Here is a 25449-nt window from a genome sequence, read left to right as displayed (position 1 = left end):
GGCTGATACTCTTAGGGTGACAGCCAACTGCCCAGCCAGAGATGGGTAGAGTTATTGCATTGAAGGTGCAGCATGTTAGTAATCTATAGTGTTCAGCTTGTTATGAGCTTTGTAAGATCAGAATAGGACAGAATCAGAATATGGCTTCATGGAAGATGTCAGAAACAATTCCTAACATTTCTTTGCACTCAGCTTCATATCTTTATCTCTGTTTGTTCTTATATCTTTACATTGCCCACTTGAATTATACATCATTGTTTGCAGAAATTCTCCTAAATCAAGAAAAAGCTGAACTCAGAACTAAAGAGCTGGAAAGGCTTGCATCATTTTGCCTCATCAAAATGCGGATATCAAAAGAAAGAAGTCTAACAGATTTAAGAATTTTTCAACTCAAACCAATGCCTGCTGGGCAGCAAAACCAAATTAGCAAAGTCTTCAATTTTTAAATCCTAGAATTTAGTAATAGCGCCAAATCTGCATTAAGATGCACAAGTAATAATTCTCCCATTTAGCAAAGTGGCAGTAGGTGACCTAATCCTCTCAAATTGTAACCAGACCAATTAGCACGGAGAACACCAGAGTGTGAAATTATCTGACACTTTTGAGAGAGGTTTGACAGGATTGACAGATATTGTATATGTCAATTTTCAAGAAATGAAAAAGGGCCTCTGTTTAGGAAAGACCTCATTTAAGACTGAATGAAGAAGCTGAATGTAATGATCTACCTTAACTCAACTGCAGGAATATCTCTCCAGCTACAGCACACACAGTTAGAAAATACACAGCACGTTTGCTTTAACATTCAAAAGCATAACTATTAATTGCAGTACTCTTCTACACTGAACAATGCCACAAATGCATGACTGATTTATAGCAGTACTACTCATTGATATGAATGCTCTATCATTTCCTAGAAATCTGTTATTTTGATATAATGAAAAGAATACAGTACATAAATTTGAGACTGCCAGCTAAAAATCAGAGAACATAACCAATTTGAGAAGAAAAAGGGTTAACCATGAATATTTTAATATCTGTTGTAACAAAAAAAAAAAGGCAAATATAGTTTTAATTAGTGCTTCATTCAAAGTCATTCCAATTAGTGATATCAAAATAATATGGTTTTCAGAGAGTATTACCCTTCTTCCCAGAATTCTGAAGTAAAACAAAATTAAGATAGAAAAGGATAAAGAAAATGCCAGTGAACTCATAACATTGGAAAAAGCATCTTAAGCCATTCCTGTGCATAATAAAAATCAAATATGATGTACACGGAAAACATTTTTCTATTAGAACCAATATTGTTGATATTCAAAATCAAAATATCAAAGAATCAAAATATTCTTCTCCAATTGTTTGATGCTAGAAGAGAAATAAGGGCAAAAAGATCCGCCTACAAATAAAACAAAAACAGCCTTCTACCTTCAAAATATTCATTAGATTTCTGATACCTGGTGGAAATAAATCAGTAAGTTTCCACTTTTGGTTTAGTTTTAGCAGACATCAGAGATCTGAATAATTGCATTTTAGCTCCTTTCAAATATTTTAAATGAATAAAATCATGGAAACATTGGCTTCATCAACTTTTTACATTGTTCACTCTTTTTTATTCAAAAGATTAACAAAACGTAGCTGAGATTCAACTGAGCTGATTGCCCCCTTGTTTTCTTATGGGCCTTTTACCAATAATGATAAATGAGTGCATCTCAAAAATCAAATGCTCACACACACACCAATGTGTTTGGATAATGTCTTATTAATTCCCTAACCACACTCTTATGCAACTTTCTAATCATCACCTTATCAATATTTCCCTGCAAAAACTATTTGTATTTCAAGAAAGAATTTGAAAACAACTACGCATGATTCTCTTTGAACTAGGTAAGTGAAACTTTGAAATGAGTAAACACAGAACTTCTCCTTATCTTTCCTAAACTATTAGAAAAACCATCCTTTCCACACTGTATCAGAAATATTGTGCTATCTAAGCACTACATACTCTTTTATGAAATAATAGCCAATTAAGCTGGTTCAGACAAACAAACACATACATAAACACGTATATAAGTACTTGTGTGTTTTTCATGTCAGCAATCATTGATATGAGTGATTATTTTCAGACAGTAAATTGTGGCATTACATTCCACATCACAGCAGTAAATTTGTTTAATACAATCTTTATACCCACATGCTAAAGACAGAAAACACAGAGCAGCACAATAAGGCTTACTGCAACAAGCAACAATATGATTGAAAAAGTAACACAATTTGTTGAATAACTTGTAAAAGAATATCACAATGTATTTCCATGCACGGCTGTGTGAAACACAATGTTACCTTTATCTCTGATATTCTGGTTGGATCATACTCTTAAAAATGGAAAGGAAAAAAAAAAACTCAAAAGGTTCATGCAAGATTTTATTTCAAATAGCATGCGGGGATGAAATAATCCAATGGAGTAGAAATATTCTTCCCCAGTACCAAAATCCTTGTTCAATCCTTTATAGCCCTGTTCCTCCCATTCTCCCCCTCAATATTCCTTAAGCTCCTTAGCTCTAAAGCTTTAACTTTTCCTTCCAATTTCCAATTATTGAATATCTTTCTTCTTTCTGCTCTCAGTATCTATGCAGTTTGTGGTCTTTCACTGCCAAACTGCCTACCTGTATCTCTTCAGATAATATTTTTGTATACCTAATATAATATTATTTATATAAATATATATTATATATTTTATTATGTATTATTTTTGTAATCCTAAGTGAAATGACCTATATCTACACATCTTTCTCCCAACAGAAATAAACTCTCCTACTTTATATGCTTCATGTAATCTCTCTTCTAAAATATTCACCCACCTGCCACTACATCCCACTTCTTCCATAGCAGGAGAATTACTTGAGCATTTATGGTATGTATGTAATATGTTACATATACAACATTATTATTAAACTCTACATAGGTACAAATCTTTATTTTTCCTAAGGTATAAACACTAGAAATTGCACAGTAACATTAAAATTGGATTAATAAAATTAAAATAAATTTGAAATAGTCTAACCAAAGATTATATGAGAACTGTAAAATTGATAACAACCAACCTGTGCTTTCCTCATATAAGCCAAAGGTTCCTTCATATGCTCAGGAGGTGCTGCAGGATGACACGGTGAAGGAAACCTTGAAGAAAATACAGTATACTTTAAATGTCCATATTTTTATTTTGCTTTATTAATTATCTGTAATCCTAAACATAATTTCTTTCAGGAAAATTTAAAAAAAAATAATAAAAACACTGCATATGATTATCAAAAATAAAAACAAGTAGTACTTTTTGAATTATTTTAACTGGTAACACATACCAGTACTTTGCTGAATCAAGACCCTTGTACTCTGAAGACAGACTGTTCAAAACTATTAAGTGTAAAAAGCTTAGTTAAATTAGCAGGAGTATGTTTACATAAACGATTTCTATTAGATAACTGCAGTTTGGGCTGTGTTTATCAATTAATTCGCCTTTGTGAATTGCCAGAGTGTAAAAGACATTTGTACTTCCCAGAAATTTAATTCAAAGTGAGCTAAACAATAATAAAGTAAAAATTTCTCAAATTTCCCTGTATTTATAACCATAACAAATGTGATGACATTGATTTGCTATGTCTAGAGATGTAAAATCTTGAAGGTATTTGAACACATAATGCTGTTCTAAACATCTGAAAAGAATTTCTAATTCATTTGCAATAACTCCTCAGCTACAACAGAATTACATTATGAATTTTGGTACTTCTGGAAGTAAAACAACAAAAAAAATTATTAAAGTAATGTTTAGAAGTATGGGAAGATACATCTGAGTCCAGCATTTTCACTAGGATGAAAAAGAAACGACAATTTACAAACAGAAATAAAGCAGGCATCCTTGATATGGCAGACTTTGTACACAATAGCAACACATCACACACCTTCATATACAAAGGAATGAAAAGGAAATCATGCAAATAGAACTTAATAAATTAACATGCTAATGAAACTCACACATTGAGTTCACTATAAACAGCATTCTGAAGCTTCTTTTCCCAACCTGTTAAAATACAAATTAAAGAAACAAAGAAACAACAAAAAAAAGAAATTGGACAATTTTAAGAAATTAATACTAATGGAACACGAATCAGAGGTTACTTTAGAGTTGCTAGAGTTTTCTGTCCTGTCTCAATTCAAGTCTATGTACTGGACAGACAGGAAGAGAGGGAGACACCTTAACCTAATAAAGGTAGGTAAAACTACAAGCTAAAGTCTACAAAAAAAGGTTGAATATCCTTTATTTCCATCTGCTGTTCAAATAATTATGATACAGCTTCGGTTAAACAATTATAAGCTATTCCTCTGAAACCATCATATTTTCAAAACAACTATAAATGTTAATAGAAATAGTGTTCCTGGTGATTACAAACCACACATCACTTATAATCAGATCTTTGCATTATAGAGCAATATAGCCTACAACATCCAATAAAAATTTACCAAAGGGTAAAATTTCAAAGAGGGCCTCCATAAATGCTAATTTCCATTTACCAAATGGCCTGAACTTGTTTCATTCATAACTTTCATAAAAAGAATATATTACCAGCATCTTGTAAAATGGCAATATCATATTTCTGCATCACATGTTCATATGCTGCCACAATACAAGAACATTTTACCCGTTTGTTTTCTCTATCCTGTTTAATAATTTAATAAAGTTATCACCTACTGTTTTGTGTGTATTTCCACAATGCCTCACACAATCCAGAATTAACACCGTCTCCATGTCAAAGTGCCAACAACTTCACATCTTGATTATCTGAAGTATTACAAACCTGATGTCTTCAGAAAATCCTTAATATCTTCTTTTAATGATTCCAGTTTAATTTCTGGGTTGTGTAGGCTAATCTAATGGGAAAAAAAAAAAAAAGAAAAAAAAGAATAAATGAGCATCAAACACTCGTTATAAAGAAAGTAACTGTGTATTCAGTTATAAAATAAGAAACATACAAGCTTAACATTACATACATACAGTAAATTACTTCCTAGTAACTTGAAGGCAGTTGTTACAGTTAAAAAACAATAATAAAAAAAAAAATCAGCCAACTTTTCCCTAAGTCAATATCTTTGCTTTTATGTCTGTGATAAAAGCTGTGTGCAGGTAATGGGAGAAGGACTATCTGTGACATACATGCTTACTACTCCTAAGTACTCTACACAGTTTGCACAAATGCCAGGTTCCGCACATTAAAGGATTGGTCACTGACATGATCAAATTGAAAATGTTCTGCAGCTTCCAATCAAACTTCCCACAGTTCACCCATCAGATAAGAGGTGCCATCTTCAAACTTCAGATAAAAACTGGGCCAAACGTTCACCTCTGCAGCTGTCATTACAAGGTATATACAGCAATGTGCAATGAAGTGCATTTGACAGATGCCAGCTGGGCAACAACTAGCTTTATAATCCTGCTGTAGATTCTTCAGCAACAGCATGAGCAGCTGCTATGGTACTTCCTTCCACAGTGAAACTAAGAGGAGACAACAAAGAGACCAAAAAGTTCCAAAAGGACAACAATCAAAAACTCAGGATTTTCTTGAAGTGGCTTTAATGTGTAATTTTCAAAACACAAAAAAGTGGTAACAGCTGATTAGCACTAGAGGATAAAGCCAGAGGATTGGAGAATAGCAACCTTGGCTGCTGACCTTAAAATAACACTGGGAGATCTATGAAGCTTACCCCCCAGCCATGCCAGAGCAAGGCATGTTAGAAGCACACAGCCACCTCAGCTCCCCAGAAATGCAGGATACTGCTTAGCCAGAGCTACTCAGCAATATGTTGGTGACATGTCAGCTGTTGTCTATTATGATAACTCATGCTTCTAATAGGCTTTCATGCCCATGCAGTGTGTCAGCACAGACAACACTGCTGACAGCATGGCAAACTTTTGTTCCATCATACTCAGCTAACAAATTCTGCATCCTTGTCATCTGCCTTACAGTTTACACATATACATATACATAGAAAAGCTCATTTACTGTGCAGCACAGCTTGCTAAAAGAGTTGGTCTACACACATTCACAATGCAGATTTTTAAAAAATATTTCTAATTTTCCCTGTAAAAGGGGGGGAATGACTGAAAAATGAAAAGGCTATCAGGATCAGCAATTCTCCTTTCAAGTCACTTTACTACAGATATTGAAGTCTTTGATATTTGGTATATTACTGCAATAGCAAAGAGAGCACAGGCATGCTTTTTGAAACAGAAAGATGATCAATAAGGACAAACCTCGAGGTGTAAAGAACTGCTACAGAACCAAAGACACTGCTGTTGCTAAGGATTTCTTTTATTGTACATGAGATTGCAGATCTATTTAATACCCAAAACACAAGAAACTGGCAGACAGTCCAGCTTGTGGCTGCAGCTAGCTGTAACACTGCAGAACACATCCTAGGGCAGTATAATATTGCCAAAGAAAAGATTCATTTGGATAGGATAAAGGAAATCCCCATCTGAATCGCTTCATGTTTTGATTTTATGTGGGTGTTTACGGGAATTAAATTAAGGGGTCAGAGACAGAGACGATCTTCCAAAATTAGTAGACCGGGTCTCCTATATACTTTAATTTCTTGTTTGGATAACTACTCTGACTCCACTGCCTAAGGAAGGAGGGCTAGAGCATTGTAATCTTTAACATCCCTTCCAACCCAAACCATTTCTGTGATTACAAGTTACTCCTGCTAGTTACTTTTCTTACTAGTTGTTAATACTATACTGCAAAAAACATTAAGGTGTTTCAGTAAGTTTTGTTTTGAACTCTTGATACAATGTACTGCCCAAATATCATTTGCATTGTTGTCCACTATGGGTTTGGTTTTGTTTTTGTTTTTTTTTTTTTGGTAGCATGAAAAACACATTGACAACATTTTCTTATACTGGAAGCATTACTATGATATACACTGATAAAAACACCAACTGCAGCTTACTGGGGAAAAAGAACCCCACACCTTGATGAGACGTACTGATGAACTGAATTAATTTCCTGCATGATCAAAATGCAAGGTACACGGAAGCAGACAGACTCTCCAATTTTAATATACACATATTGATGAATGAGTATCTATCTTTTTCTTCTTTTTAATCTATCAGGAAGATCATAACAGGCAGAGTAAAGGAAAAGGAGCAATGGAAGGTAAAGAATGGCAGCCAGGCTAGGGAAGAAACGATGCTACTCATGGGCTCAGCCAGACCAAGGCTGAATCCTGAGACAGGGATAAATACAGCATATTTTAGCAAACAAATTATTTTTTAACAATGTTCACGCCTGCTGGTGTCCTTTCCAGTCTAACTGGCATTGTGAATATTTTTATGGATAGGACAGCAGGGCTCAAGGGCTGAGTGTTCACCTTCATCAACAGCCTTTGTCTACTCCTTGTAAATCAAGAGGCAACTGGCTGTTGGACATTCCTTCCTAAAACAAACCATCAATACAGCATTTGTCAGCATCTTCTTGTTTTTCAGCTGTACAGAAGAGAAAGCACAACTTCTGGACTTGAAAAATTTTGCCAAACCTTTTTACAAGTGGCTCAGGTAACATTATCAATCCTTAGTGTTTGCATTCCATGCACAGCTTTGACTTCGGTACAGTATCCTGTCAAGATGTTGGCAGTCATTATCATAAATGATTCAATTAGGATCAAGCTGACTTGATCAAAATCATTTCAATTATGATCACAGCAATTCCCGTATAAGCACTCTCTAAACACCTAAAAATCCTACACATTTAAGGGAATGATTCTGGATTTATTTTACACATTTCTGTAACCAAAAGGAGGATAATTCTGAGCATAACAGCCAATTTCAATAAGTATAAAACCCTGAATACATTAACATTTTTCCTACACTTGCATATTTCTACTGTAGCTAAATTAAGAGTGAAAGTATTATCAGCTTTCTTATATAAGGTAAAAAATCAAAAATTTAACAGTTGAAACAGACAGCTTCTCTTTGTGCCATACTGAAATAAACAGTTTCAAACACTACATTCTCCCACAAGATCACATCAATTAAACATCAAAAACACACTATTCGAGTTTTTCTGTTTCATTTCAATATAAAATTAGTGCTTCAAATAAAACACAAGTTAAAATATATTTAATTCATATTACTAAAAATAAATAGATAAATAAAACCTGTGAGTTAAACCTGAATCACTGACATTGTTTCTGAACTCGACAATCTGTTCAGAGTATTCATAACTGCATTCAATTTAAAATTAATTATACTGCAATGTTACTGCTGGACCAATTAGACCAAAGTACAAGCTCTATCAAAAGGTGATAACAAGTCATTTGTCAAATACAGTGCACAAAAAGAAATCATCTGTTACCCATGACGACTCATGAGCTTATGTTTACTTGCTAAGTTTTATCAAATAAATACTGCATTCACAAAAACATTTTATTTCTCAGTTTGATCTTTTACTTAAGTAGGAATCATTATCAATTTCTCTTTAATGTTAGGGGGAAAAAAAAGTCATGAAATAATACCTTCAGATATCTTGCAAACTTTTACACCAGATGAATTAATCTAAAAAGTTCACACACTCCCTCTCAAAGCACACACTCAGGCAGCACCCCAACTTTAAGAGGCATCACTCCCAACGCTCCTCTCTTCCCTCCACCATTCCAAGCCTTGTGAATATCAGTACCTCTCACTCAGATCAGTAGTCCCTTTAGATCCTTTGGAAGTAGTTACATGTCTGCTCCAAGAGTGCTGATGGTGTCCTCTTTTCTGGCCAGCCATTCTGATCATGTATTCCAGCTGACCTCCTCGCTATATCTTGCTGATACCTTCAAGAACCTCTTGAAACCTTTTACCACTTCCCACATGTGTTCCCTCTTCACTCCATCCTACACACCTGAGTTACCAGACTGGGGTGGGAGTGTCTGGGCTGACTTTTACAGTCCAGTTTCATCTTTCAGCTTATTCAGTCAGCACTGTCTTGATCTGCTACAAGCTCTCCTTCAAGTACACCCACCACAAGCATCCTACAAGAAAAACAAATCTGAAAATGTCTATACAGAAAATGTCAGGAGGGATTCCTTGTTTTGTGAGTATTGCTTGCTTTACAGAACTTAATTTAGAACCTTTATTACACTTTACTCTCATCTGCTGGTTCAGAAAAGTTCTTTAGGAAAAACAATACTAGGGCTTTTATTTTATTTTACTTTTAGTTAAAAAAAGCTTTATGTGTCATTTGCCCCTGGTCACCTGGCAAGCCTGGGTCAGACAGATTTCTGTTAGAGGTCTAAAAAGAAAGAAAAATTTTTAATATTCTGTTAAACATCCACATTTAAAAGGTGATGTCAGATTTCTGAATCATTCCATCTGATCTCAAACTAAAGTTCGTGCCTGAAGATTTCCACATCTCAGTTTTTCTAGACACCCCCACACTTTACCTTAAAAGCATTTCAGAAAGGGAAGGTCACAAATGGAGTCCCCTAGGGTCTGTCTTGGGACCAGTGCTCTGCAACATATTTATCAATGACACAGCCAGTGAGATTGAGTGAACCTTTAGCAAGTCTGCTGGTGACACCAGCCTGAGTGGTGCAGTTGATACAACAGATGGAAGGAATGCCATTTAGAAGGACCTGGACAAGCCGGAGAAGTGGATTCGCATGTACCTAATGAGGTTCAACAAGGCCAAGTATAAGGTGTTGTGTTTGGGCCAGGGAAACCCCAGACATCTGTACAGACTGGGAGAGCTCCTTGAGAGCATACCTAGGAGTCCTCATGGACATGAGCCAACGGTACCCTGCTCTGCATCCAAAGAAGGGTGGCTAGCAGAGAGAGGGAGGTGATTGTCTCCCTCTACTCAGACCTTGTAAGGCTCCATCCAGAACACTGTGTCCAAGCCTTGGGCCTGCAGTATAGGATGGATGCAGAGCATTTGGAGCAGGTCCAGAGGAGGGCTGCAAGGCCTCTAAATGAGCATGGAGTGAAAAAGCATGCTCACTTTTTTTCTGTATTCATCTCATTGCATTAACTATAGACACACTATCAACATTAAAACTCACCCTATGGAATCAACTAAACATTTCTTTTTCCAGTCTTCATTAACAAGCACACGACTCTACCCTATTTCATTTCTCAGGACAAAAAAATGTAATTATCTGATGATAACTGTGACAGTAGATCATTTTGCACCCACACTAAACTTATTTTAAAGACATCGTGCATCACAGCCCCTGACACAGGTGCAGGCTGCGTCAAACAGAGCACTGGTGGGATCAATTCATAACCACAGGACTCTTCTATCATCTCTCACAAATAACATCAGGAAATTGTGTTTTGCTCAAAATTATTAACAGGTGAAAGAGGCTGTTCATTCTGAGCTCCCCTTCATAGACTCTAAAGAAGAGATCAATTTACGAAACAGCTAAAATAATGTTTACAAGACATCTTAAAAATATCTAGTGGTATTAAAATAGACTGTGTGTTCCATTGTGACTCATGTTTTCAGAGATGCTGGATATTTTCGAGGAATGAGACTCAGACATCTAACTGTCCTGATAAGGGCACTCAAAGTTCTCAGCCTGCCCACTGGTACTGCATACCATAACAACCCACCAAGTCCTGGCCACTTGTCAAAACAGATGTGTAGGTACCAATAGCCATAAACAAGGCCTCCAGGAGTCAGAGCGCAAGAAAACAAAAGCAGAGGTGAACATGCGTTTTATTGTCATCAGTGATGGAGTTGTTGGAAGAGACTCCTGTTCTGAAATCCCTTCATTCTCTACATGCCATGTCAGGCCCTCTGTTTAAGATGCTGAATATAGAGAGCTGCCACTCAACAAAAGCACAGCAGACATGCATTTAAAACAGTATTAAGGACCAAACTGGCAGATGCTTCTAACAACAAAAGAAACAAAGAAGGCACTCAGAGGGTAGTGACAGTGGAACAGGTTGCCCAAGGAGGCTGTGGATGCCCCATCCCTGGAGGCATTCAAGGCCAGGCTGGATGTGGCTCTGGGCAGCCTGGTCTGGTGGTTGGTGACCCTGCACATAGCAGGGGATTGGAACAAGATGATCATTGTGGTCCTTTTCAACCCAAGCCATTCTATGATTCTATGATGTCTCCTGCTGGAGAAAGCCTTAAGGACGTTCAGAGAAGAAAACCATTCTTCATTTCAAAACCAAACAAATTTAAGGCAAACAATGGGCACTCTGCCCAGAACCAAATCTCTACAACTTCACACATTGTTTACAAAACATTAAATAAAACCCCAAATTCTATGAAATCCAAAATTCCATGAAATCAAACCCCAAAGAGTTCAGTAAAGCAGAACAACGGCTGCAGCACCAATACCATGTCATTACGGTCATGAAAACAGATACAAATTTAATCTGAAGGGGTTCATCTGGAACATGAGAAGCCGAGGTCTCATGCACAGACCAGTTACTAAATACAACCGCTTTCCCAGCTACAGAACGAACTTTCGAGTGCACTTTCCATTTATTTTCACTTCCTTTCACCAAACCCCCGTCTCCCCAGAGGGCACTTCGGAGGAAGGCAGCGGAGGGGCACAAAGCTCCGCAAATCGCGGATTGCAACCCAAAGCCGCTCACTATCGGAGCAGGTGAGATAGGCAGAAAGCAGCCCGCGCTTTGCCTGCGAAATCCTCCGGCCCCACAGGGAGGAACGATAAACAGCGACCGGGCAAGCGGGGAAGGACGGCGGGAGGCCCCGGGACCGCGCGGAGCAGGGACACAACGCCGGGAACAAAGCGGCGAGGCGGGGAGAGGGAGACGGGCCTGGGTGCAGGGCTCACCCGGGCCTGTCGCTCCAGCTGGGTGTGGAGGCTGGAGCCCTTCAGCCGCTGCACGATCCGCGCTATGGTGAGGGAGAGCCCGCCGTCCTGCTCCAGCATCACGGTGCCGCCGAGCCTCCGCACCGGGCCGCTCTCCCCGCAGCGCCGCGCCGCGCCCCGCCCGCGCCGACGTTACCGGGCAACCGCGCGGCGGCGGCCGGGCGGAAAGCGGCGCCACGCTGAAGGGTTCCGCCCCGACCAACGGGACCGGGGCGGGCGTGGCGGCGGCCGAGCCGCTCAGCGCCCTGCCCTGGGCGTGGGCTGCCGCATCGCCCCGGTGTGTACCTCTGGCCCACCAGGGAGAAACGCGATCCTGCACCTGTTTCCTAAGCGAGGCCTTCTAATATGATCCAATTGGAGATAAATTGGAAGTATAGGAAAGCCTGTGAGAAGATCCAGGGATTCTGCAGAATTGTAGAATCGTGGAACGGTTTAGGTTGGAAGGGGCTTCACATACATGGAAAACATCCAATTCCAAGGCCCTGCTGAGGGTGGGGCTGGCACCCAGCAGGTCAGGCTGCTCATCCAGTCTGGCCTTGAACGCCTCCAGGGATGGGGCATCCACAGCTTCTCTGGGCAACGTCACCGGGGCTCACAGGATCAGCCCCCAGCCAAGTCACAGAATCCTAAGTGTTGGAAGGCACCTGTGGGGATCATCAAGTCCAACCTCCTGCTAAAATATGTTCCCTGCAGTAGGCTGCTCCTTGTTCTGTTGCTGCACACCGCTGGAAAGAGTCCACCACCATCTGCTCGACTCCCATGCTTTAGGTGTTTACAAAGTCAGGCTGAATGGGGCTTTGAGCAACCTGGTCTAGAGGGAGTTGTCTGTTGTAGCGGGTGGGTTGGAACTACTTGGGACTCGATGATCTTAAAGGCCCCTTCCAACCCATCCTGTAATTCTATGAGGTAGTGATGAGATCCCTCCATCAGTCTTCTCCCAGCCAAACAGTCCCAGGTCTCTCAGCATAAGGCTGCTCAACATCTCTGCTGTACTCTCTCTATAAGTTCCTTGTCTTTCTTGAACTGAGGAGCCCACAGCTGGACACTGCACTCCAGATGCAGCCTCACCAGGGCAGAGTAGAAGGGGAGGATCACCTCCTCTTAACCTGCTGGCCATTCTCTTTTTTAACGCACCCCAGGATATCATCAGCCTTATATAATTGGCCACAAGGGCACACTGCTGGCTCATGGCCAATCTAGTGTTCACCTGGACACTCAGGTCCTTCTCTGCAGAGCTCTTTTCCAGTAGGTCAGCCCTTAACCTGTACTTGGGTACGCGAGCAACCTCACACTGGGTGCTGCAGCTGAGCTTTGCAGACAAAATGGCCTCATTCCTGCAGCCAGCATGAACGCCTTAGCTTTATGTGTATACCTGAGTGGTCCTCCAGTTAAGGTGGGCTGGTGGCAGCACGTGTAGCTGCTGCTGCTCCCTACTCACCATCCAACAGGCCTGGGGGACTGGCTGTGAGCATTTCACAGCTGGCTCAATAGTCACTTAAAACAGCATTTTTGTCATCGTTATTTAATGCTTAATTAACCTGTTTTCCTTTGCACTGGAAAGGACCAAGCTTTCTAATTCAGTGATTCTTTCAGCACTTCAAGGCAGAATCTTCTTGAACTGTTTCTCAGCTGGAACTGACACAACTTCCAACCCATGTTAGAGCAGTCAGAAAGATTAGCTTGAAAAAGAAACTTTAGCTGTGATTTAAATGTCTTGTCACTAGTGTGAGGTAGCTGGATTCACACCCTTAAAGCTTGAGAGAGAGCTTAAAATGCTACTGTCAGGTGCCTGAGGTATATTTTCTATATTCTATGCTATATTTTCATACCATATGCTGATAGTATGAAAAGCAACCTCAGTTACACAGCTTTTTTTAGTGTGTGCTTCATGGGGGATGATATGAGGTAGTAGACCTGTACTCCAGTAAAGCTTTATTGCAATCTTGAATATTTTACCCTTGTGTGCTCTGTAATTGAAGCTCAGTACCAGGAGCCAATACAGCCTTCATTTAAACAGGACAGCTGTGTAGCACCAGGTGCATCACACTGGCTGGTGTGAATGTAAGGAGCTTCAGCCCACATAACCCTTTTGGGAAAATCTATTCCTATGTACATCACCATGTAATCAAATTCCCACTTAGTAACCTAATTTACTAAGTCAAAATATTAATTTAGAAAACCCCAGAATTATTAATCAGCAATCTAAGAGACTTTTAGGAGTTAACATGGAAAAGCTGAAGTCTGACTTCCAGAGTCAATAATCAGTATTCATTTTCAGCTCTGAGGATGACCATATCCTTCTAAAACACAGATTTTCTAACATTCTAAAGTATGGGTAACGTTTTCATTGCTGTGAGCTTTGCAAGTGAGCAAAGAAGAAGCAAGGAAATGAAGATAATCATAATCAAAGATTATTGTAATAGAAGATAATTGTAATCAGTTACCTTGCTGATGAGAAAAAAATCAGTAGATGTAACAGGTATAAAAACACATCTGAACTCATCTCTCTGCTACCTCTTCTGACTTCTCTGAAAACTTTTCTAGATGAAATGAAGTTTAAAGGAATACAATAGAAGGCCAGAGGTGAAAGTTCCTTAACCAACTGCTAAATTGAAATGCTAAGGGCAATTCTCTCCTCAGTTCTCAGAGAGACAGGGAAATCATATGCCCAGTTGTCTACCAGTGCCTTGAATACTTTCAGTTTACATCAGATTTTTTATCAGTTCTTTGCTCACAAACATATGCAAAGTTAATGGCAACAGTAATTAATCACATTTGCTTTTCTCCTTGTGTTGGGAGTTAACAGGATGTTGGCCTACGTTTCCAACTGAACAAGAATATAAAGTGTAATAGTTTTGCATGCTAGTTTAGACTAAAATTCTGCGAAGGGTTTACGTGGAGACAGTTCCTTTGTTGTTGTTGAGGAAGACCATTTGTTTCTGTAGGAACATCTGCTTCGGGAGGTACAAGAAAAAAACCACTGCACTTATGCCATTAAGCTCCAGAGCTCAATACCTATAAGTTCAGGCTTTTACACTGAAGGTGCAATTAGTGTGTAAGGAAGCCTTACTCCTTTACCTGGCATAATGCTCAGCTGTAAATGAATGATTTCCTACAGCTGGCAACCTCCACTCTAAACCAGTCTTTGTCACCTTCACTCCCACATCTGTCACTATCTATTCCTTGTTTTTCACAGCTATTTCCAATCTGTTTTCCTTCCTCCTATGTATTGTTTTTTCTCCTGCCAGTTACGTCTCCGGTATGAGTAGGAAAATTGTTTCTTATAAATGCCAATCAAAGCTAGAAAGCAAGGGAATATGGAGAGATTATTTCTACAGCATCTCTCTAAGTGCTCTTAACCGCTTTGTGTGCATCCTTACCATATCCAGTTAAGAAATCTCATGCTTAAGTGCTTGCTTCTTTTTTGTTTCCTTACAAGGAGCTTAAGCATAGCAGCTTGCGAAATATAGGATCATTGTTAAAAAATATCACTTGAATAACAGTCGTTGGCAGAAATCCCATCATGAATGGCATTCCCCTTACCCATCCCCACTAGATGACACAACTAGTTTAACTTTGTCGATGTGGTAAGTATTGGGCCATTCCTGCTTTTTCATTGTGATTTACTTTTAAATTTCAAGAAGGCAACTGCAGTACAGTCAACATAAAATTGCTTCATGATGTGCAATGCCACATACCAAAGGTAGCATGCTGTTTTTGGCAGATCTGCTGTGTCGGTTTTCGTTTGCTTTTTGTTTGTTTGTTTGTTTGTTTTCTTTTGGTTTGGCTTTTTACTTGGTTGGTTTTTGTGGAGTTTCTCCTCTTCATCCTTATCCTACACCCTCAACACTAACTTCACCATCGTTTCTCACCTCTAGTACGGTTTCATTGCTCTATAGTTTAATACATCTTTCTTTACTGTGCTTTGTACTGAGTTACTACAGTTTGCAGTAACTGATATAGTATCCCAACTGGCTTGTATTTATCTGCCAGTGCAGGTCTGGAAAACATCAAGAATTTGGCAAGGGAATGTAAAAATTGCAAAGTCAGTAGCTAAAATATCTATAGTCTCTCCCTCTTTTCCCACTGGGGTTTATTTTGAGAGAAGGAGGGAAACTAAATCAACAGATCATACATGACACTGTAATTTTTAAGGCCACATGAAACAACTTACATTTTAATGCTTCCTCGTAATTCTGAAGAGTACTTTCTTTCCAGGAATGTATGTAGGTTGCCTCCTTTAATTTCCAAAGAAACTACAACAGATACAAAGAGCACAGTAACACCATTAGCTTTGCATTTCTGCCAGCAATGGACAAGAGCCCACATGCTGCACTCCTAAAAGTCTGTAGCATTTGCTACTGTAGATGAGACTTGCTTTTTCCTGAGTAACAGTGGGATAATGCTGTCTAGGGGAGCTACACATTGCACTCACTATGGTAACATCACTGTTTCTTGACCCATGCAAAAGAAAACATCAAGATAAGACTGCTCAAAGAAACACCAAACTTTCAGTGCTGCTTTTTTTTTTTTTTTTTTTTTTTTTTTTTTACTTTTCCCTGTCTGTCCTTCTTCTAGTATGTACATTTCCTTTTAGTTTTCATGCTTCTACCACCATTCTGACCAATTTATGAACATTCGGTATGATTGTAATTTAGTCAAACCGTGACTTGCATAACTGCATAGTTTTACCAACAATAGCACAAAGAGGAAGGCATGTGAGAGTAAAAGAATGCATGAGTTGCCTTCAAGCATTTCTATTTTCTGTTGTTTTTTAATTGTTATTATTTAAAATCATTTTTAAGAGATAGTTCAAATGAGAGAGGTCTCCTGTGATCACTAACCTAAGGGGTACAGGAGGTTTGCCACTACTGTCACAGAGTTGCTAAGAAGTCTTTTTGTGGAATTTGATGTCTCATCTCTTTTGAAGTGCCATCATGCCTCTAATGCTAGCAGAAATTTGCTTGTGAGTTGAAAGTATCAAGTTCAAGTAGCTACTCCCTGGGTTTCTCATTCATACAGGTTGTTTCAGAGAATAACATTCAGTCCTTCGCTCAGTGTGCTCACTCTTTATATTGGACTATTGCAAATTGAGCTTTAATCTCAGTTATGGTCCAACATCCACTGGTTTTCTTGTGCAATCAGAACCAGGATATATCCCTTATAGCTGATAACAGAGAAATGTAACAAAAACAACAAATGCAAGGAATATTAAATTTCTGTCAGTGACTCATTCTCATCAATTTTAAGCTTTATTTAAATTGCTGCCCCAAAAATGGCAGTACATTTTGACAAGTTTCAATAATTTTTTAAAATAATCAGTCCCTGCGGAATAATGAGATTTTCTTTGCCCAAATACTGCAGATGCAATCTGAAGAATGTGGGAAGCTTAGATGTATCTTCACTTATAAGGGCAGAAAACATCTCTTATTGCAGACTATTGTTCATGAAAAGTAATATATTTTATCTAATACATGGCTGAACTTGAGAGCTAGACTTGACTGCCAATGACATCAAGGATTATCAGTCCAGCTTTAGGCGTATCACATTGCTTCAGCTCTTGATTTTAGGTGATTTCCTACCAGACCTTGCATTTATGTAGGTTTAATCCTTCCTACAGAGGATAATGTATCTCAGGTCGTAGCATCTTTTGCTGGCACTTTTTAATGGCGTTGCTGTCATAATAGCAACTGTCAGTTTTTAGCCATATAAAACCTGCACAAAGTCCGTAATTTTTCTAGAGCTATTAATTTCAGACTGCTTTCCATGTGTTTTGTTATTAATCAAGCTACCTAGCCTTGAGCACTATCATTCTGCATTTTCTGGTTCTTAAAATGTGCACACTTAACAAGACTTTTAAAATATAATTATATAGATGCAGATTTCATAAGCTTACAAAAGAAACGGAACCTATTGGTCAAAGACAATTTTGAAGAAAAAAAACATTCTAAATTACAGTCTATGAACAGCATAGCATTTGCACTTCGTACATATATTTTCATTATGAATTGTATGTTCAGCTGTCCGTAAGTCTGTCTGGAGATTTACACAATTATTGTATGTAGGCAAACCTGTTAAAAAGACATTCTTCAATGCTCACAAGCATTTCCCCAATATGCATGTACCTTTAGTTTAGACATTTCTTTTGAGGTTCTGTAAACATTAGGGCAGTAGGTAAGAAATGCATTAAACTCTCTCGCAGGAAATGAACATATTCAGGCCACAGTTTATTAGTACGTAGGTATGGTACTGTAAGATTCTGTGCTGCCTTTTTAAACCTATTGATTTCAGTGAGACTGGATGATATAGACACAAGCAGAGCTTGTATTTGGTTGTGGCAAGATACCTAAATCACTAAGAGCAGAGCCATAAACTTCAGAGACAAGACAAGGATTTCTTCTTGGATACCAATAGTATCCAAGTAATTGGCAATTGGTAGTTTTTTTAATAGTCCTCTAATGAAAATTATTCCTTTATGAGCATTAAAGGTAATTTATCCTCTTTCTAAGTTCTTAATTATCAATAGGAAGGATAAGCTGATTGAATACTTTGTTGTATTTTCAAATAGAAGATTCAGAAGTGAAGAATAAACCAAGAGGATAAGAAAGCTCCTGTAGGGTTCTGTAGGTCTTTTCCGTTGGTTAGTGTAGGGTTGGAAAACAACCAGATACAGTAATCATTAAAAAGAACACTCTGGCTCACAGGGATCCTTATTTCCCTTGCTAACATTTTTCAGATATGCTTCTTCTTGACTTCTGCTTCCTTAACCTGACGTCTGCTCAAACAAAACACAGCCAGAAATGCCAGTAAGATAAATTACCTGGTGGAAACGCTGAATGAACTGAACATGGCAAGCAGAACAGTCCAAAGTTTCTCATAGTTTCTCATAGTTTTGTCTCTACTGATGATGCTTCTCTTTCTTCATACAGACAAATGCCTTCTACCATTGAGAAGGAGCACAGCACACTGAATAAATATCTTAACCAACTATGGAATGGAGTCTTGTCTGATAGATCACAGGCAGTGTCAGGGGCCTAGGAATCCTACACTGAAATACTTGGGATTGTCCTGTATTAGACCAAAAGAGGTTAAGTCAAAATGTAAAATGGAGCCCTGATTTCTAAACACAGTTCCTCCATTTACATACAGGAATAGATTATGGCAGAAAACTGTATGCAAAGTTTAAATACTATTCTGCCTATTATGGGAATTGTTGAGTAGGCACAAAAGACAAGTAGGTAGACTACTTTTATTGCTTTTACTGTGGAAGTAAGTTCAAAATAAGAATGTGCACAAAAATTCAAGGCAAGCACCTAAGAAAAGTGGAATGAGCAGGTGAAAGTGCGAGTGTGTGTAAGACAGTTCTGCATGCTGTATGCAAAGCCGTTGAGTTGCAGACTACCTCCTTGTTCTCATTAACTCCTCAAATATAAATTTTTATACAAATCTCCATAATGCAAAAATGGCAAACATTGTATCCAGCTCAGTGAAGCATAAAAAAAATCTAGGAGACGTGATTTCAGGTAAAGTTCTGCCCACTGAAAACAAAATTTTTAAAATACATAAACACTGTTTGATTTTCTGTTCTGTGTCATTTTTAGAGCTCAGTAAAACAAAAATCCAACATACAACCAGTTGGAATTATTTATATTCATTGGAAAAAAAAAGGGGGGGAAGGGGGAAGGGATGAAGGGAAGGCAAGGGAAGGCAAGGGAAGGCAAGGGAAAGCAAGGGAAGGCAAGGGAAGGCAAGGGAAGGCAAGGGAAGGCAAGGGAAGGCAAGGGAGGGCAAGGGAGGGCAAGGGAGGGCAAGGGAGGGCAAGGGAGGGCAAGGGAGGGCAAGGGAAGGCAAGGGAAGGCAAGGGAGGGCAAGGGAAGGCAAGGGAAGGCAAGGGAGGGCAAGGGAAGGCAAGGGAAGGCAAGGGAGGGCAAGGGAAGGCAAGGGAGGGCAAGGGAAGGCAAGGGAAGGCAAGGGAAGGCAAGGGAGCAGAGCAGAGCAGAGAAGAGAGAAGAAAATGATAAAACAGTTCAGGAAAACTGTATAGATTTGCTATAGCTGAGCTTGTCAATCATGGACAGGAGTAAGTAATAATATAGGAGTGGAATTGGAGGAATATATACTGTCAGAAGGATAACTGTGGAATAATTACTAGACAGCTAAGGCAGAGGAAGTTTTACAGCCAGATTTTCCATGATCCAGCTCCAAGAGTTGACACCCCTGAGCTGAATATTGCCATAGTCCATCTTCCTCAGATGCCTCCCTGTTCTCTCTAATTATTTTTATCTTTAATTATTTTTGTTCTTCATCGGAAGAATCCCTGCAGTCAACTTGCCTACCCACTGTTTATCAATGGACATATTTTCCAGAGCAGATGAGACAAAAATTGCTCCCCAGTTTGAATATAGACACAAGCTAGTAGCCCAAATGGATAAAAATGTCTGGTCTTTGTCTGAAATTGCATTTGGGCTTGTACTCACAGAGACCTGCATCAGGATACATTTTCTGCTGGGTAGTGTGTAGTTATTTAAAATACAGCAGAAAATTTCCTTCTTGGGGTTTGTCAACACTCACATACAAAGTTTTTCATTTAAGTTAAATTAGATGTACAATAAAGGCAGCATTTCTGAGGATTTAGATCAATGAGATGTACTTCTCCCCACATATGTACTGACATGTAGAGAAATAATAAAGGGAGAGGACACCAATTATTTGAGGAAGATACTTTCAAAACTTAGTTAATATTTTCCTGCAGGTATATATGTAAAGGTTTACAATGAGACTAGGCATGGCACAAAGACTTAGAATAGCCTACAGAGCAGATATGGTAAACAATTTGGAGGAGAGAATGTATGTATTTACATATATGCACACATCCCATATATATACCTCATCCCAAACCTGTTCCATATATGTTTATATAAATGTATACATTTGATAATCTTGTAGTTACTTGGAAAAACACTCCACTTTGGCATTATTATACAGTAGTTCAAAGCTACCAAAACCCTAACATATCCATGACAAAAACATGACCTAGGCTTACTCCTACTTAAAAAGAAAATCAAAATGTATTCAGAATTTTATATTATGGTCTGGTTTTTGAGATTTGATTTTAATATTTCTCACATAATCTAATCTGAAATTTCCTGCCGTCTCTAAATAATATCTTGTGAACAAGATTTTTCAGCATGAAAAGGCATAAAATTGAAGTTGACAGTTCTGGCTTTCTTCACTGAACTGCAAACAAAAATTAAATAGGTAAGAACGCTGTACAGTTATGGTTTGAGCAAATACATACACATCAGGTTTAAAGACAGAGTGAGTGTGAATAGAATCTGGGGGCGTGCTACTGGCATAATACTTATAATATTTAAAAGAAGCTTTACTTGCTTCAAGCACCTTAAAGAAACAGAGGTTGTAAAATGAATCACTAATTGTAACTGAGCCTTTCTAGTAGATTCATCAGAAATACTTTTCCTTCCTCATTTTTTTTCGTTTCTCCACATTACAAGACTAAAAAATGAATGCTACAGAATAGAGGGAAAATACTGAGAGAAATTAGGTATCCAAGAAACAATGCAGTAGCCTCTGCATTTACACTGCTTTGTTTGTGCAAAGAATGCTTATCATCAATGACAGTGATTACAGGAAGGATGAAACCAGTATGCATGAAATTGCATATGTAAGATAATGACTTCAGAGGCACAAACTATTGAAGTAATCATCCACATTTGCTACAAATTCTCTAATGTTTGTAAAAGTAAAATTGACAATGCATCAACTAAGTGTATCTTTTTCATATTTCATTTGGGATTACATCCCAAAGATCCAGCTTCCAATGTATTTGCCTTATTTGTAAGCCCCTGGATATCTGGGGAATGCCATAGCATCCAAACTAACTGAGGTTGGCTGCCAAGTGAATGTAGAGAATTCTGAGCAGAATTTGTTCTTGGGGTTTTGCCTATTCCTTCGAGAGTTGAATGTTCTCCTTAGCAGCTTTAAACAGTTTTGTAATGTAAGCAAAGACTGAACAATTAAAATGAATTTAAAACTTACATGCTTTCTGTCACATTAACTCCCTGCACAATGTAATATTATATAAACATAAGCAAATAGTCCAAACTAGCTAAAACAATTGTTCCTTGGAGTGTGTTTTCTTAAGAATTACATAGAAAAAGCATGGCAAGATCAATAATTCTATCTAGTAACAGCACATCTGTGGTGGAACTCTGGAAACTACTATTTATTTTCAGTGTTTGAATAACATTTTGAAATGACTTTCTATGGAAATACTATCAAATGCTACCAAGAAAGCTCAGTATAGTAGTTGAAATAAATCCAAGTATTTGGCATCGCTATTCTGTTTCTCAGAAAAAATAAAAACCAACAACCTGACTGCAGTCCAAAATGCAAAGATAATTTGGCCAATTTGCAAATAAATACAAACATTCCACAAATCAAGACCGATAGCAGAATTTTGACTTCTGCAAGTTGTCTTTCTTCATACTTCCTCTTACTTGGTTCAATAATTAATCTAAACTGGTAGCTAGCAGAGTTTCAGTGAAGCAATAAATAAATAAATACGGCCTGGAGATTGTCACAATATAAAGAGCAAGAGTCAAACAACTTTAGAATACTTAACTGTGTCCAGCAAAATAGCCACAAGTCTGAGTCTGACTTAAAATCACACTTTCATCCTAGGAGTCCTGGAAATTGAGCAGCACAGTCCATTATCTCACAATCTCATTCCCCTTCTAATCCTTCCATGCAAAATCATGACAATAGAAAAACAGCAAAATTCTGAACATCCTATAATCTTTTGGGTTTTTTTCAATCAAAATTCTACTTGGATTCTTTCAAGGAGGTTATTTTATTTCTTTTGGAGATTTCTGGTAGGAATTTGTTGATGTATCTATGTTGTAACCAGAAGTAATAGTAAAAAGGCCTTCTAAATGAGACACGCATCCCCTAACATTTTTAGAAGGTCAACAAGGCCAAGTGCAAGGTGATGTACTTGGGCCAGGACACAAACTCACAGAACCAGAATTGCAGGGAGTGGAAAGGACCTCAAGAGATCATCAAGTCCAATCCCCCTGCTAAAGCAGGTTCCATAAAATGGGAAGGTGTTCAAATGGGTCTTGAATGACTCCACAACCCCTCTGTGCAACCTGTTCCAGTGTTCCATCACCCTTACCACAAAGAAGTTATTTTGCATGTTGTATGGAACTTCCTATGTTCAGGTTTTCATAGAATCATAGAATCACCAAGGTTGGAAAAGACTTACAAGATCATCCATTCCAACTGTCCAGCCAATTGCCTGTCACCAATAGTTCTCAGCGAACTATGTCCCTCAACACAACCTCTAAACATTCCTTGAATATCTCCAGGGTTGGTGATTCTTATCTCTAAGCACCACCAAGAAGAGCCTGGCCTCATCCATTTGCCTCCCATCTCCCTTTAGGTATTTATAAACATTAATCAGTTCTCTCCCTCGGTCTTCTTTTCCCATGGCTGAGCAGACCTATGTTACCCTGGGGCAATCCCAGATATGAGTACAGCCTGGCAGAAGAACTTAGAGGAGCCCATGGAAAAGGGGGTCTGGTGGATGTCTTCAGTGGCTGGAAAGCTGCCTAATGGCTGGAAAGCTGTCTGATAGTGGCTGGAAAGCTGCCTTGGAAAGGGACCGTGGTTTGCTGATGGACAGTTGGCTGAATATGATCTAGCAGTGTGCTCAGGCGGCCAAGAAGGCCAATGGCAACCTGGCTTGTATCAGGAATGGTGTGGTGAGCAGGGAAGTAATCCTGCCCCTGTACTAGGCATTGGTGAGGCCTCACCTCGAGTACTGTGTTCAGCTTTGGACATCTCAGTACAGAAAGGACATTGAGGTGCTGGAGCAGGTCCAAAGAAGGGCAACAAGGCTTGTGAAGAATATGTCCTACGAGGAGCTGCTGAAGGAACTGGGGCTGTTCAGTCTGGGGAAAAGCAGGCTGAGGGGAGACCTTATTGCTCTCTTCCAATATCTGAAACGTGCTTACAGCGAGAGCGGGGTTCATCTCTTGTCACTGGTGACAGGTGATAGGACAAGGGAAATGGCCTTAAGTTGTGTCAGGGTAGGTTTAGGTTGGATATCAGGAAAAACTTCCTTACTGAAAGGGTTGTTAAGCACTGGAATAGGCTCCCCAGGGAGGTGGTTGGACTCACCATCCCTGGATGTGTTTTAAAACCATTTGGATGTGGTGCTCAGGGACATGATTTAGAGGAGGGTTCTTAGGGTAGCATGGTTAGGTTGTGGTTGGACTCGATGATCTTTAAGGTCTTTTCCAAGCTGAGCTTCTATCTATCATAATTCTATGATGTTATGATTCTATGAAAGCTGGACATGAGCCTGTAGTGAGTGCTTGCAGCCCAGAAGGCCAACTGGATTGCATCAAGAGAGAGGTGGCCAGCAAGGTGAAGGAGTTGATTGTCTCCCTCTGCTCTGCCCTTATGAGGCCCTGTCTGGACTACTACATCCAGGCATGGTGCTCCCAACAAAAGAAAGACATAAAGCTGTTAGAGAAGATCCAGGGGAAGGCCATAAAGAGCCTGAAGAGATTATTTTCTTTTATAAACACCCCGGTGCATTGAGTGACCTGTGCCAAATCACTTCACATTCCTAGGCTTCATTTTTTTGTCTCTAACTTGAAAATCATAGTGACTGTGGTTAAAATAAAATAACCTCTTTTGTACACTTCTTTAAGGTCTACTAACAAAAACTACTAGCAGTAAAACGATAGTGATTATTATGGGTCTTCACTGGAGAATTAAAAAGAAAAGACTACGGTTCTTGATTGTTACACATAGGGTTTTTTTCAACAGTCTATTCTGCTTTTGAGATTTATTAAGGAGTTTAGTACTGACAAGAACAGTTATATCATTACCTTGTAGGTGTCATGACACGTTTTTCACCCTTACATTGATGAGTTTGGATGATTAAATAAACTGGTCTTCACAGCAGTTATTCTGAAAACCTAAAGGGGCTCGAGGTCAGATCACCTTGAAAAAAAACCTACCTGAATGTAATACACTAAAATAGATGTGCTCCTGAGAATTTCGTGAGTTCTCCAAAAGTGTGGCCTTATTCAAATCTCCTTGTGGTTTATGAGAGTAATTCCACAGAATCAATGGCCTAATGCCAGCATAACTCTTTTGAGAACAGAACTAGACCGTGACTTTCCATATATATTTCTTCTAATTCATCTATCTTATTTCATTTGCCAAGACAAATGAAAGACCTGGCAACAAACCCAAAACTGTTTGTAGGTATCGTAGAAGATAGAGCTAAGATTTTCCAAATTCATAATTTTACAAGTAGACTTTCTATTTAGAATAACAAAAGGTCTTTGGTAAATTAGTGAGGAAAACAGACGCTTAACCTTCAAGCAAATCTATGAGGAAAATGTAAATTGATGCAGTTTGATTTTGGATAAGAAAGGTATGGTACACATAGCAGGGAATGATAGAGCACACTACCTGTTTTGGTACTAAACTGGTGTGTTCATCATGTGACATAGCAGAAAAAAA

General features: G+C 38.8%; 1 protein-coding gene across 3 annotated transcripts in view; it reads right to left on the bottom strand.

Annotated features, from left to right (window-relative positions):
• TBC1D19 (TBC1 domain family member 19) overlaps positions 1–12018 on the bottom strand; it is a 46037-nt gene extending 34019 nt beyond the window's left edge. The window contains exons 1-5 of one of the 3 annotated variants that reach the window (XM_052682213.1): positions 11848–11909; positions 7585–7664; positions 4848–4920; positions 4027–4072; positions 3099–3174 (exon numbers count right to left, since the gene is read on the bottom strand). In XM_052682213.1, the coding sequence (XP_052538173.1) occupies positions 3099–3134 (36 nt within the window). In that variant the 5' untranslated portion in view covers positions 3135–3174; positions 4027–4072; positions 4848–4920; positions 7585–7664; positions 11848–11909. Of the gene's footprint in view, positions 1–3098; positions 3175–4026; positions 4073–4847; positions 4921–7584; positions 7665–11847 lie in introns of all 3 variants that reach the window. The other 2 variants (XM_052682212.1, XM_052682214.1) reach the window with 2 other exon arrangements.
• Between the last annotated feature and the right edge of the window lie 13431 nt (positions 12019–25449).

The sequence above is a fragment of the Tympanuchus pallidicinctus genome, unplaced genomic scaffold (assembly GCF_026119805.1).
Source record: "Tympanuchus pallidicinctus isolate F22 unplaced genomic scaffold, pur_lepc_1.0 scaffold2, whole genome shotgun sequence".
NCBI classification, from domain to species: domain Eukaryota; kingdom Metazoa; phylum Chordata; class Aves; order Galliformes; family Phasianidae; genus Tympanuchus; species Tympanuchus pallidicinctus.
The sequence above is the reverse complement of the archived record's forward strand: the minus strand, read 5'-3'. Positions and strand labels throughout refer to the sequence as shown.